The following is a 14,388-nucleotide window of genomic DNA, read 5'->3' as shown; positions in this document are numbered from 1 at the left end:
TAACCCACATTGGTTGCTTGATCTATGGCCTTATCCTTTAAGCCCAAATCAACAGCCTTTCCTTCATTTGAAGTCTGTCCCCAAACCATAGCTTACTAATTTAATCGTGTTTATACCCCTAGTTATCTGATTTACTGAAACATGGGTTCCAGCCAGGTATTAACTGGACGTACAACATGCTGGAGGAACTCAGCAGGTCGGGCAGCATCCGTGGAAATGAGCAGTCAATGTTTCGGGACGAGCCCCTTCATCAGGACTGAAGAAGGAGGGAGCAGGGGCCCTATAAAGAAGGTGGGGGGAGGGTGGGAAGGAGAAGGCTGGTAGGTGCCAGGTGAAAAACAAGTAAAGGGAAAGATCAAGGGGTGGGGGAGGGGAAGCAGGGATGGGATAGGCAGGAAAGGTGAAGAAGGAATGTAAGGGGAAAGCACTATGGGTAATAGAAGAAGGCAGAATCATGAGAGAGGTGATAGGCAGCTGGAGGAGGAGGCAGAGTGAAACTGGGATGGGGGAAAGGAGGGGGAGGGAATTACCAGAAGTTGGAGAATTCAATGTTCATGTAAAGGGGTTGGAGATTATCCAGACAGTATATGCTCCTCCAACCTGAGTTTGGCCTCATCATGGCAATAGAGGAGGCCACGTATGGACATATCAATGGGAATGTGAAGCAGAGTTGAAGTGGGTGGCAACCGGGAGATCCCGTCTGTTGTGGTGGACAGAGCAGAGGTGCTCGGCCACCCACTTCAACTCTGCTTCACATTCCGATTCGGATATGTCTACTGCCATGATGAGACCAAACTCAGGTTGGAGGAGCATATACTGTCTGGGTAGTCTCCAGCCCCTTTACATGAACATTGAATTCTCCAACTTCCAGTAATTCCCTCCCCCTCCCTTCCCCCATTCCAGTTTCACTCTGCCTCCTCCTCTAGCTGCCTATCACCTCTCTCATGATTCTGCCTTCTTCTACTACACAAAGTGCCTTAGTCCCTTACATTCCTTCTTCACCTTTCCTGCCTATCCCATTCCTGCTTCCCCTCCCCCAGCCCCTGATCTTTCCCTTTACTGGTTTTTCACCTGACACCTACCAGCCTTCTCCTTCCCACTCTCCCCACCCTCTTCAGTCCTGACGAAGGCTCTTGGCCCAAAACGTTGACTGCTCGTTTCCTCGGATGCTGCCTGACTTGCTGAGTTCTTCCAGCTTGTTGTACGTGTTGCTTTGACCCCAGCATCTGCAGAGTACTTTGTGTTTAGGTTTTAACTGGAGCCTGTCTAAATGGAATGGTACACTTATACCCAGCCTTGGTCCCAGAGATTCATAAGTCAAAAACCATTTGTTCAGCAACTCTTTCTGAATTCCTTATTCAATATTTTGATTTGTCAAACCCTCTGCAAATATAAATAGCTCAGATAACCCTTGAGATTCTGCATTACTGTTTGATTTGGAACTCCCCAGAAGAATTTGACTCCAAGTTCTAGTTACTTCCTATGTGGATGAAGGTAAGTGGATCCCTCCCTTCCCACTTATTCCCGAGGCTTCAATCAAGTACCACAGCCTTTGGAACTCTGTCAGTGCTCCAGAGAATATGAATGTTGTTCTCAATGACTATGATGTTCCATTTCATTCCCAGGTTTAATGATCCTCTATTCCTTGGTTCTGTGATCAGGTTACTCGTATTCTGTATTGTCTTTCTTCAGACAGACATTCTCCATACTCAGAGCCAAAAGTAAGTCAAACGGAATACCAGCAACAAAGGAGTCTACGCAATGAATTAAAAAAAGCAATGACACACGCTGGCAAGAAACTTAAGTTCTTTTCACCCCTTCTCTTACTTGTTAGATAAGGTGAAAGGCTGAAATTCCTGCATCATAGCATCCCACATGCCCACAGAAGCATATTGGTCAGCTGTCCAAATCTAAACGATGTGGCAAGTTCTTAGATCAAAGGGTGCATGGAGTTATTTCTTTCCCCAATGTACCACAATAGCCAGCAACTCCTCAATTTTGCTTCTTTGATATTAAAACATTTTTCATTCACCCTGCTACGATTTCAAAATGATCGAGATATTCCAAATCGCATACGATGAGGGTGGCTGCAAAACTCTTGAGAAAACGCAACACTTAAGAACAAAGAAAATGACATAATTGATACCTCTTGAGTTTAACCATTTCTTGCAACAGTGGTACTCCATGACAACAATACTTACTGCCTTGAACAACACTGCACTACCCCAAAGCTTCCAATGTAGTAACCTCTATTTCACATCAAAGTAAAATATTTATTTTTATATACATTATACTCAGAAGGAGGCCAGTTGGTTCATTGATTCTATCATAACTCTCAGAGCAATCCCATCAATCACATTCCTTACTTACTTTCTTGTAACATATTCCTCCTCATGTCCCAACTCTAGACTAATTTACCTGCCGTGAGCCTGCTGTTGCTAACTAAAATAGCAGCCACTACATCAATCAGAAGTGGTTGGAAACTGGAGCAGCTAAAAGAAACCCAGTGCTGACAGACAGACAGACTATACAAGTCCCACACAGATAGCACCAAGAGAAGAGGTCAGATCAAATACGGCTGCTGGAGTTGCAGTTGTGAGGCAGTAAAATTAAGACTGTACTACTGTGACATCCCATTTTTCTTACAAAGGTTTATCAAAGCCATGGAAACCACAATGGAACAAAATGTAAAACATAATCGCGCACATGCGTGGACGCACACTTACTTGCACATCTCTAAAGTAAATAGCATCATGAGAAGTCTCTTGTTGTATAAACAGGTATGTTAGAAAGGAGCTTCCTGATGACAATGTGGCAATAATGAGGTGTGTTACTGAGCAGAAAGCTCTTGATCTGAGCTCACCTAACATGTTCCACTTGTTGAGTTACAATTGAACTCTATGTCGATAGTTAAACATACTTTATGCATATGGTTTCAATTTCAGAAATTTTTTGGGTTGACTCAGTTTGTTTTAAATAATCCTATTGTATCCAATTGTTTTTTCCACCCTTCAATTATAGACCAAGCTTATTCGGCTTGGAAGACTAAGGGATTACTACGATTTTCTGATTTATTTTTGGACAATTGTTTTATGCCTTTTGAGCAATTATCTAATAAATATAATTTGCCTAGATTTCATTTTTTTAGATATTTACAGATTAGGCATTTTTTAAATACTGTACTTCCTACTTTTCCAAATTTTGTGTCTTCAGGTATTTTGGAGAGTTTGTTTGAATTAAACCCTTTTCAAAAAGGGCTTATATCAAAACTTTATAATATAATTATGAAGATACGCTCAGAGCCCCTTTATAAGACAAAAAAGTGATAGGGAAAGAGAGCTTAATCTTATTATTCCTATTGAGAATTGGGACAGAATTCTTCAATTAGCTAATACATCATCTATACGTGCCAAACATTCATTAATACAGTTTAAGGTCGTACATAGGGCCCATATGTCCAAGGATAAATTGGCTCATTTTTATTCCTATGTAAATCCTATTTGTGATAGATGTCAATCTGAAATAGCGTCTTTAACTCATATGTTCTGGTCGTGTCCGCTTTTGAAAAAATATTGGAAAGATATTTTTGATATTATCTCTGTGGTATTGAACATTGATTTACAACTCCATCCTATTACCGCAATTTTTGGTTTACCAATGATGGACTCACTTCATTTATCTTCTTCCGCCTGTCGAATGATTGCGTTTCTTACTCTAATGGCTAGAAGATCTATTTTGTTGAATTGGAAGGAAATTAATCCTCCTACTGTATTTCATTGGTTTTCTCAAACTATGTTATGTTTAAATTTAGAAAAAATTAGAAGTGGTGTATTCGATACTGCTATTAAATTTGAAAAGATATGGAGACCATTTATTCAATATTTTCATATGATGTAATATGACCCTGTTTCAAGCCTATTTGATTTTCCAGTTTTGATTTTATATATGTTGAGAGGATCGGAGTTGACGACACTGATGATTTTGTATTCTTGTGAGATATTATAAACAGCCCTTTTTTTTTCTTTTTCCAGTTTTTCTTTTTCTCTTTTTCCTTTTTTGTTTTTTTTTCTTTATTAGTTATTAGATTAATAGATTAGTTTTTTGCATAATTTTTTTTCTTTTTTCTGTTTTTTTAATTATATATTATGATATACCTAGATTTGCCTTGTTTATTTATATATTGTATCATCTATGATTTGGGAATACTCATTTATACTGTAATCATTGCTTATGTATTCTTTCATGTGCAGTTGAAATGGGTATGTTTGTAATCCCATTATCTATGTATTAATTGTATTTTGTTGATATTAATAACAATAATAAAAAGATTGAAAAAGAAAGAACTCTATGTCAACTGATCATAAATACAAGGATTTCCGGATCCAGACTTCAGTCTAGTGACCTCTTTCAGAAAGTCAAAGAATAAGAATGGTTTAAATACAGTGATAAAATTATCTGGTAACCCTCAATACCCATTTTATGCATAAAGCAATTATTACTGCATGCTGTAAACCCACTATTCTTTAGATAAAAATAATTAACATAAAGTAATTTATTTGAAGAAGATCATCCAAACCTGGCAAGATATATCAAATGAGAGCCACATCTCCAATACCCTCCCAACAAAGGAAGTGATTGTGCCCATGGTGGTTTCTTCACTTTGCGGATACCCAAAATATTTTGGGATTGTTTTGTTTTATTTAATTTGGAGATACAGCATGGTAACAGGGCCTTACAGTCCAGTGAGCACACGCCACCCAATTAACCTACTAACACACACGTATTTGGAAAGGATGAGGAAACCGGAGCACACAGAGGAAACCCATACAGTCACAGAGAGAAGGTACAGACTTCTTACAGAAAGTGGTGGAATCTTTGCACAGAATTTGTATTCCAAAATTTGGATGCATGAAAAGCAGATCTAACAGCACCTAGTGCCTAGTAATGTTAAAGAGTTAAAGTATTTTAGTAAACAGTGAATTTCTAACAATACCAAAGAGATCTCTCAGATGCCCAACATTTCTGTCAACCATCTTACTGTTACTTATCATTACACTATTATATATAAGACATTAATAAAGAATCCAGTTGGTGGGTTAGTAATCACAAATTAAAAATGTAATATATAGCCAAAAAATGATAAGTCTCTTCTGATGCTAAATTGCACAAATTGTGAAACAAACAAGATCATGCCATGTGTTTTTCTTTATCTCTGAGAAGTGAAGCAGATGTTTTTTTGGACAACAGTTATAATGCATAAAAAGACAATTAAATAATGTAGATTCCAAAATTACTGACTAGTGCAACTATTGCTTTGCTTTTGCAAAGAAGTGATTTCAGATATGCATCAAAACAAAAACATAATTACAATTTAAATGGGAAATGTGTCTGAGGACCATACTATTAAAAACTGGTTTCAGTATATTTAAGTTCCAAACATTTCTATTGCAGCTCATTGCAAAGCAGGTTTTAAGCTCTCAGGAAGCATAATAATGCCATAGTAATACCATAGCCAAAAAAATTCCATAGTGCTTAAAAATATTTCTAGTGTCAAATCAATTAGCAATAATATGCTGAATACATAATGCAAACACAGCCAGCAGCTTCTGTCCACAGGATGCACAGTCAATGTGGAGTATGTACAGTGTGAATGAGGATCATCATCGCCAGCCTCAACTCCACCATCCAACGTCTTATTGCAGCTGTCCTGTGAAAAGGAATCTGAAATAAACTTCAATTACATCCTTCCCTGACTGACAACCAATGGCGCACCTCAGGGGTGCATGGCTTAGCACTACTCTCTCTGCAAACACAATCAGGCATGTGGCTAGGCACAGCACAAGCATGACTATAAGTTCACTGATGATGAGCACTGCTGCCGGCAGAATTTCAGATGGTAACGCAGGGGTATACAGGACTGAGACAGAGCAGCTGGTTGAGTGGTGTCACAATGTCAGTAATCCTAAGGAACTGATTGTGGACTTCAGGAAGGGGAAGTCGAGGGAACACACACCAGTCCGCATTGAGGGATCAGCAGTAGAGAGGGTGAGCAGTTTCAAGTTCCTGGGTGTCATCATCTCTGAAGATCTGTCGGGGGCCCAACATATTGATGCAATTACAAAGAAGGCACAACAGTAGCTATATTTCATTGAAAGCTTGAGGATATTTGGTATGCCACCAAAGACTCCAGCAAATGTCCACAGATGTACCATGGAGAGCATTCTAACTGGTTGCATCACTGTCTGGTATGAAGGACCAATGCACAGGATCAGTAAAAGCTGTAAACTCAGTCAACTCCATCATGGGTACTAACTTCTCCAGAAACTAGGACATTTTCAAAAGGAGATGCCTCATCATCATAAAGGACCCCACCAACCAGGACATGCACTCTTCGCATTACTACCATCAGGGATGAGATACAGGAGCCTGAAAACACACATTCAACATTTTAGGAACAGCTTCTTGTCCTCCACCATCAGAATGGTCCAAGAATCTCTAAACACTACCTCACTATTTTTGCTCTCTTTTATTTTTAATATCCGCACAATATTTCTATTGCAATTTACAGAATATTTTATTTTTATGCATGAATTGTACTACTGCCACCAAACAACAAATTTCATGTCATTTGTCAGTGATAGTACACCTGATTCTGTTTCTGATTCAAATATTCAATGTTCACCACATAAATAACAGCAAGGGACATTCCCTGCAACTGAGCCATTTAAATCATCACTGAATTGCACATTTGTTGATGAGTCCTTAAGGTTGCTAACCACCCAGCCCCCTACATCCCTCAGCCAGTATGCTCCAGTACAGATAAAACAACCTATCCAATTTCTCATTTTAACTATATTCTAGATAGCTGTGGACTTTTTTGTAGGAACATGGCACTAAGACAACATTCATGCACCATCAATCAACAGCCAACACCACCTTGGAATTTGGGCTACATTATTACTTTTTTTTTAAATGTTTTGTTTTCTGCTATCATAACTATTTGAGCACCCAGGAAATCATCAAGGAGCAATGCATCATGAAGTACACCCATCACCAAGAACATACCCTCTTCTCATTGCTACCATCAGGAAGTAGGTACAGAAGCCTGAAGGCACATACTCAATGATTCAGTAACAGCTTATTCCACCCTGCCATCAGATTTCCCATGAACACTACCTTACTATGTTTTTTACTTTCTGCACTTTTAATTATATTATATAATTCTTACCGTAATTTATAGTTTTTAGTATTATATATTGCTTCTGCTGCTGTCACATACAACAAATTTCATGACAAATGCCAGTGATGTTAGACCTGATTATGATTCTGATTCTACGCACCGTGTGCTATGTGTGGCTGTTTGTTCTGTGCTTTGTACCTTGGCCCCCGAGGAACGTGGTTTCATTTGGCTCTATTCATGTGCATGGTTGAATGACAATTAAATGTGAACCTGACCTTGAACGTCCGCTTCTTCACATTCTCTGTTAGTACCAATACCATGCTGTAGTGTGGCAACCAGGACTGCACACTAGGTGCAGTCTAACCAGTGCTTTGTAGACCAACACATCATGCCTCAACACTTATACTTAGTGTCTGAGCCCAGGAAGGGACGCATGCCAAATGACGACAACACTAACTGCCTATGTTGCTACCTTTCAGGGAGCCTTGGACTTGCACCTCAAGGTCTCCCTGTACTTCAACGCTCCTAAGATCCTTGCTATTTATTCTGTACATCCAAACAGAATTTGATCTCCCAGACTGCAGTATCTCACCACTCCATTGAACTTCGAGCTGACTGACATCCCTTGGATCCTTCAAACAAACTTCTTCATTATCTACAACTCCACCTAATTGTGTGTCAACTGGAAACTTTAACAGAGTCCCATTAAGCTACATTTGATTGGTCAACATTCAAACAATTGAAACCTTTAGTTCCTTCCTTCTTTGGGTGCCTTATCAGCACTCGTGTATACTGTCCGCCATGATTTCAAGGACACCATTCGTGAATCCTAGCGTCCGCTCTCAGCTCCCTGGGGTTGTAGTCATTCCTGTGTGCAGTGGTTACTGAACCATGTAAATAATTCATTTTAGTGGTTGGAATCAAGTTACCTTCCCTTCAAGAAATGAACATTTTATCACATTGGAAGTGTGGAATCACTTCCACAAGCGGCACACATTAAAAGGACACATTAACAACAAAGACATATGTTGTTATGGTGTTGTACTTCACTGCCATTCTATCATGGTTCAATTGGCAATATAATTCCCAGTCTATGGTTTTAATTTAATTTAATTACTTCATTTGTTATGCCTATCACTAAAAGATTAACTGTAAGTCAGCAAATGAAACATTGCCAATATTAGTTCTGCAACAATTTTTTTCTGGATCAGAAGCAGTACAGAAGTAAACTAGCCCACATGTCTTTTAAATGCATCGCTTATTTTAGATGAATGAAAAGAATTCTATGAAGGATCCATTCAAATAAGAACAGCTCAATAATTAAATGAACACGTGAAATTAGTCGGTACTTATCCAAGGTTTGCACTCAAATTCTTTGGATTATCCATGTAAAATACTTTTAACAGAAATCAAATTTGAAGAAAAAACATGTGCTCTAAAGTAAAATAGACGTAATATTCGAAACAATGTAAGGTTAATAGGATGGATCTGTGCCATTTGCCTACAAAACATGTGCAAACAGCATCACCAGGAAAAGGAAAGGAAGCAAAGGAAGTGGATCATTTTAAATGGGTGGTCCATCTGCTAAATTCATAAAGCATGTACAAGCCATAAATGTAACATTATATTTCTTGTTTCAAAAGATCTTTTTCATGCTTACCAACCTCCGTTCCAGCAAAAAAGCAATCTCTGTTCCCTCCCCCCACCACAACCATTGCCAACATCTACAGGGGGTGTTATATATCACTCTTACTTAGTATGTAACTGTGATTGTGACTGGACGTCTGTCATATCCAACGATGACTATTGGATTTGTGCAGTTCTGTTCTGTGTACATAGGTGGCTACCAAGTCCAACCTGTGAATGACAAGAAGGACATGAAAACTGTGATGGTACTAGAGGTGGAGCCACTGCTATCGTTTTCTTTCTTTGTCGGGCAGTGATTTAATTCTGCTCAGTGCCTCTCCTCCCAGTTGTTGTGACCAGTTCACCAGCCGCTTCGGTCTGTTCCAGACATTTTGGTACAAGCCCAGCGTGTGCAATGTTAACTCTCACACGGTTACGGGACCTGCCTCGATTCCTCTTGCTCAGTAAAAGCTCACCTTATAGTCGCTGCCTGAGGATTTGGAAATCCTTCATGCCTATGACATCTCCTGTCCACCGAAGCTATGCTTTTATAATCGTGGCCTCGACGCTCGTGGTCCCTGCCCTGTCGAGGGCCTCTGGGTTGTTGACTCAGTCCAGCCTATGGATGCCAAGGATGAACCTCAGATTATACATATGGAATCCCTTTAGCAGTTTGAGGTGTCTGCTGTATACAGTTCAGGTTTCACATCCATACGGAGATTGCTGAGTACAACAGCTTCGCACACCTTTAGTTTTGTGGACAGGCGGATGTTGCACTGGTTCATCACACACACACACACACACACACACAATCACAGTCAACCAAGGTTCTGTCTGGCCTTGCAAATCCTGGTGCTGATTTCTGTCTAGTGAGGCATCACTGCAAATGACATTGCTGAGATAACTGAATTCTTCTACTGTTCTCAGTCTTATTCCCTCAATACTGATTGAGGGCCAGTAGCAGCTGATTCAGGAGCAGGATGAAACTGGACTTCTGTCTTACTTGGGCTGATGGTAAGACCAAAGAAATGCAAGGCTTCAGCAAATTTGTTGACAAATAGCTGAAGATCGGACTCAGTATGAGCACAGTCGTCAGTGTAGAAGGATTCAAGGATGAATTTCTTGGCCATCTTTGCTCTGGCGCTCAGATGACGCCGGTCAACTTCAGGCAGACACCACATTCGAGATCTTTAATTGTGTATTCAGCACATTTTGGAAGAGCAGGTTGAACAACACAGAGGCCAGCATACACACTTGTTTCACACAGTCTGAAATGTTAAATGGTTGTGAAGTGTCACCACTTGCGAGGATTTGGGTAGACATATTATCATGAAAAAGGCGGATGAGGTTGACAAATTTGGACATCCCAGTTTTGACACGATTGTCCAGGGTGTCTCTCTGTTTGTGCTATCAAACACTTTAGTTATATTTGTAAAGACGACGTATACATCTAGGTTCTGCTTGACACATTTTTCTTGAAGCTGGCAAACAAAGAATTTCATGTCAACAGTGCTGCGACCCAGACAAAAATCACACTGTGTCTCCAGACTGTTCTTTTTTGACACAATGGTAATTAAGCGGGTGTGGATTAACACAAGCCAGGATCTTCCCAGTTAGACAGGAGAGAAATGTCGCAGTAGTTACCACCGTCTACTTAGTTGCCTTTGTTCTAAACAGTGGGATTATAGTGGAAAGCCTAAAGTCTTTAGGCATGTTTTCTGCCTCCTAAATGCTTGTCAGGATGTTGTGAATGCTTGCCTGAGCGATGGACCGATGGACTTGAATACTGGTCCATCAGCCCTCCCACACTTATTAGGAAGCAACATATTCTGCAGTCCTACAGTCCAAGTTATTCAGAACCCAAAATTATTGACATGAATAAACTACTTATTCCCTATTGAATGGCCATATATCAATCTTCCTCATTTGAAGAATGAAACAACTTTCAGACATTCGAACAGCTTACAATATTCCTCCAATAAGTGAGTCTTATCCTGTTTCTTCTTCTTAGGCACACTCATAGAGTTAATGTTACAATCAAATCAGTCATTGCCTTGTTTAAAGGCTTGAGGGGCCTAGTCATACTCCTAATTCACATCTTTGTATATAGCCCCTCATAAGTGAGGTTAGCCAGTAGTGCCTGTGCTCAGCTAACATCCAAGTTCAGCTCCATCTCGAAAAGTTCTCCTCCATCAAAAAGGGCAACAAGGGTCATGAAAAGCCCTTTGAGCCAAAAGAGCCTTGCACAATCTAACTCTGTTATTTAGGTGCAGCCAGAACAAACCCTTCCCAAAAGATGAAATAACTCTTCAGTTCTGATTAAACTGAATTCTAGCTTAACCGGAACTGTTAAAATCGTGATACGAGAGAATGTTCCTGACAATTGGAAAACACAAACAAATTAACAGTATTATCTCAAGTAGTTTAAAATATTTTAATACAGTCGGCCCTCCTTATCCATGGGGGTTGGTTCCGAGACCCCCAGCGGATACCAAAAAACGTGGATGCTCAAGTCCCTTATTTAACCTGGCTCAGTGCGGTAGTCTTTAGGACCCAGTGGAACCCTGGTCTTTATTTAACATGTCTCTGTGCAGAGGACATTAGGACCTGGCGCAGCTCTGAATCCGCAGTGTTTCTGTTCACGAAAGTAATCACAATCACGACTGAAAATAAGGTGGAAGTAATAAAACGATCGGAAAGAGGTGAAACACTATCAGTCATTGGAAAAACATTAGGCTACAGTCAGTCAACAATCGGAACAATTTTAATGGAGCATGTGAAAGGCCCTGCCCCAATGGAAGCTACAATTATTACTAAGCAATGCAGTGGCTTAATTATTGAAATACGTATGTTTCTTCAGTGTTTTATATGCATAGAATGGTAAAATATGTACTACATGCTAAGAAAAACGTTTGACTAACTGACGCTAAATAAAACCAGATGTACCTGTTCCGCCTTCAAATCTGACTTAAAGACGGACTCGGGAACGGAACTCATTCATAACCCGGGGACTGCCTGTACTTTTAAGTCATTTCTAGATTACTTATAATACCTAATACAATGTAAATGCTATGTAAATACTGTATTGTTTAGGGAATAATGACAAGAAAAAGTAGAATGTACGTGCTCAAACAACGAGTGCTGGAGAGAGAACTTCCAGGTTTTCCCGACCCACGGTTGGTTGAATCCACGCATGCGGAATCCACAGATATGGAGGGCCGACTGTACACTCAAAACAGTAGTCAACAGTTTTTTAAAACATGTAAATTAACTTTTAATTTAGACCCTCAGTGGTTTCAGTCCATTGCCATTTTCTGGATTTCCGATAAGGGTCAGGCATATTACTCCAAATTTGGGTACCATTGCTGGATTCTTCTTAGGGATAACACATACACATCATGTGTACACAGTCCTGGAAACAGTTCTCAGCAGTATAGAATAACACTGGCAGGTCCACTCAAAGTCTTCTGTAAAGGGTGCATCATTGCAACCACAGTGTAGCACATGCAGACACAGCTTAGCTGCAGAACGAGACTAGTGACAATGCAAACTCACTGGGAACTGCACATCTAAGATAGTCTCTCCTTGCAGGATTATAGCAGCAGGACCAGAAATGAGAAAGCCATCAGGATCCAGTCATACTGGCAAATACTTATTTCCATGACTAACTTAAAGATCATTCATGGAAGAGTTTAGGAAAAAGACTTCTACTTGCAAAAATAAATTAATATTTTTGAAACTAACACATGTAGCCTAGAGATGATAGGGTCAATCATAGTGGAATGTAGCCACAACAAAACTTCCCCACAACCGCTGATGATGTCATGCCCATTAAGTTTTTTTTAAATAGCACATACCTTGCTTCATAATTTAGAAAGTATGTTCAACCTCAAATAATTGAAGTTAAAAATAAATAAATTCCACTCAAAGATTGTTTAATGGCTAAATCACAAACCAGAAAATCTATAAATGCTGGAAATCAAAATAATACACAGTCCTGATGAAGGGTTTCAGCCCAAAATGTCAACTGTCCTCTTTTCCATAGATCCTGCCTGGCCTACTGAATTCCTCCAGCATCTTGTGTCTGTTGACTAATGGTAGAGAAAGTGCACCAAGTTCCTGGGAGTTCACATCATGGATGACCTCGTCTGGTCCCTTAATATCACCTCCCTGAACAGGAAGGCACAACAGTATCTCCACTCCCCCAGAAGATTGAGGCAAGCAAGTCTCCCACTCCCCATCTTAACTGTCTTTTACAGGAGCGCCAATGAAAACATCCTGACAAGCTGCAGCTCCATCTGGTACAGGAGCAGTCGAACGTCGCACCTGAAGTCCCTACAGGAGACTGTGAGAACAGCTGAGAGAATCATAGGGGTTTCCCTAGCTTTCAGCGGGGACATTTATCAAGAACACTGCAAACTCAGGAGGGATCCCACCCACCCATCCATCCAGAATCCTCTTTGACTTTCTGCCATCAGGCAGGAGACTCTGATGCATAAAAACAAGAACTGTCAGGATGAGAAACCGTTTCTTCCCAAAGGCCAATACACTTCTGTACTCCTAGCTGCATCGTATTCAAGGTGTCACTGGTTAATCTGTTCCGTACCTTACAATACGTAATATTAATGCACTTTAGTTTGTTATTTAAGTGTGCTTCATCGGCAGATTTTATCCTTACCTTCATAAATTATCATGTGTTTCTTCAATGCTTTGAAGAAACATTGTCTCATTTGTATATACATTATGTATGGAGTTAAATTTCAATAAATCTCACTTGTCACTTGCTAATCATTCATTTTAAATCTGGGATTGACAAATCTATGGTAGCTAAAAACATTCAGACTTGTTTGGAATGAGCACATATATGAACTTGGGTCACAGATTAGCCACAATCTCATTAAATGGAGGAACAGGGTCAATTCTTACGTGCTTTTACAGTGCACCAAGGCACCTGATCCAGGGATATATACAGCAATGCAAAGAACTCGCTGGGACATTATGAAAAACAGAAAGAAAGCAAAAGGTAAAAAGCAACATAAGGATTCGTCCAACTCCAATTGTTTTGACATTTGAAATGAAAGGTTCAAAAGTTGGCAAATGTCTAAGCCAGATTATTTGCAATACTTGGAGCAGTTCTGCCCTCTAAGTGCCGATTCTCTAATTGTACTTACTGTCTCTGCAAGGCCTGTTTAATGGGGAACTTCTTGCCACAATTCCTACATTTGAATTCCTTTTCTTCACTGGGCTTCTGGTGTAGAGACTGAAGGTGCTCTGCCAAAATGTCCTGGCTCCGGAAACAGCTCTCACATTGTGGGCAACTGTAACCTTCTTTATTACCCAACAGATCTATGAAGATACAATTATACTTGGGTAAATTTGATGAAGATAATAAAATGTCCACATTGTCTCTCTATTTCAGTGATGTTCGCAATAACCAAAATTCTGCAAATGTGGTCAATAGTCATCATATTAAATCCCTCAAATTATTAGTATGGGAGATATAAAATTGGGATTTTAACACTACAACAGTCAGCATAGTAATTATCATTAATAAAAAAAACCATTACTGAGTCAGTACTTGC

General features: G+C 39.7%; 1 protein-coding gene across 4 annotated transcripts in view; it reads right to left on the bottom strand.

Annotated features, from left to right (window-relative positions):
- Positions 1-14,388, bottom strand: part of prdm5 (PR domain containing 5) — a 305,611-nt gene that overhangs the window by 222,753 nt on the left and 68,470 nt on the right. For 3 of the 4 annotated variants that reach the window (XM_059988749.1, XM_059988750.1, XM_059988751.1), the window contains exon 5: positions 13,978-14,152. The exons of the other annotated variant lie outside the window; for it this stretch is intronic. In XM_059988749.1, coding sequence (XP_059844732.1) covers positions 13,978-14,152 — 175 coding nt within the window. The remainder of the gene's footprint in view (positions 1-13,977; positions 14,153-14,388) is intronic. 4 annotated transcript variants of the gene reach the window in all.

This window comes from Hypanus sabinus, chromosome 14 (genome assembly GCF_030144855.1).
Source record: "Hypanus sabinus isolate sHypSab1 chromosome 14, sHypSab1.hap1, whole genome shotgun sequence".
In the NCBI taxonomy this organism is placed as follows: Eukaryota; Metazoa; Chordata; class Chondrichthyes; order Myliobatiformes; family Dasyatidae; genus Hypanus; species Hypanus sabinus.
The sequence above is the reverse complement of the archived record's forward strand: the minus strand, read 5'-3'. Positions and strand labels throughout refer to the sequence as shown.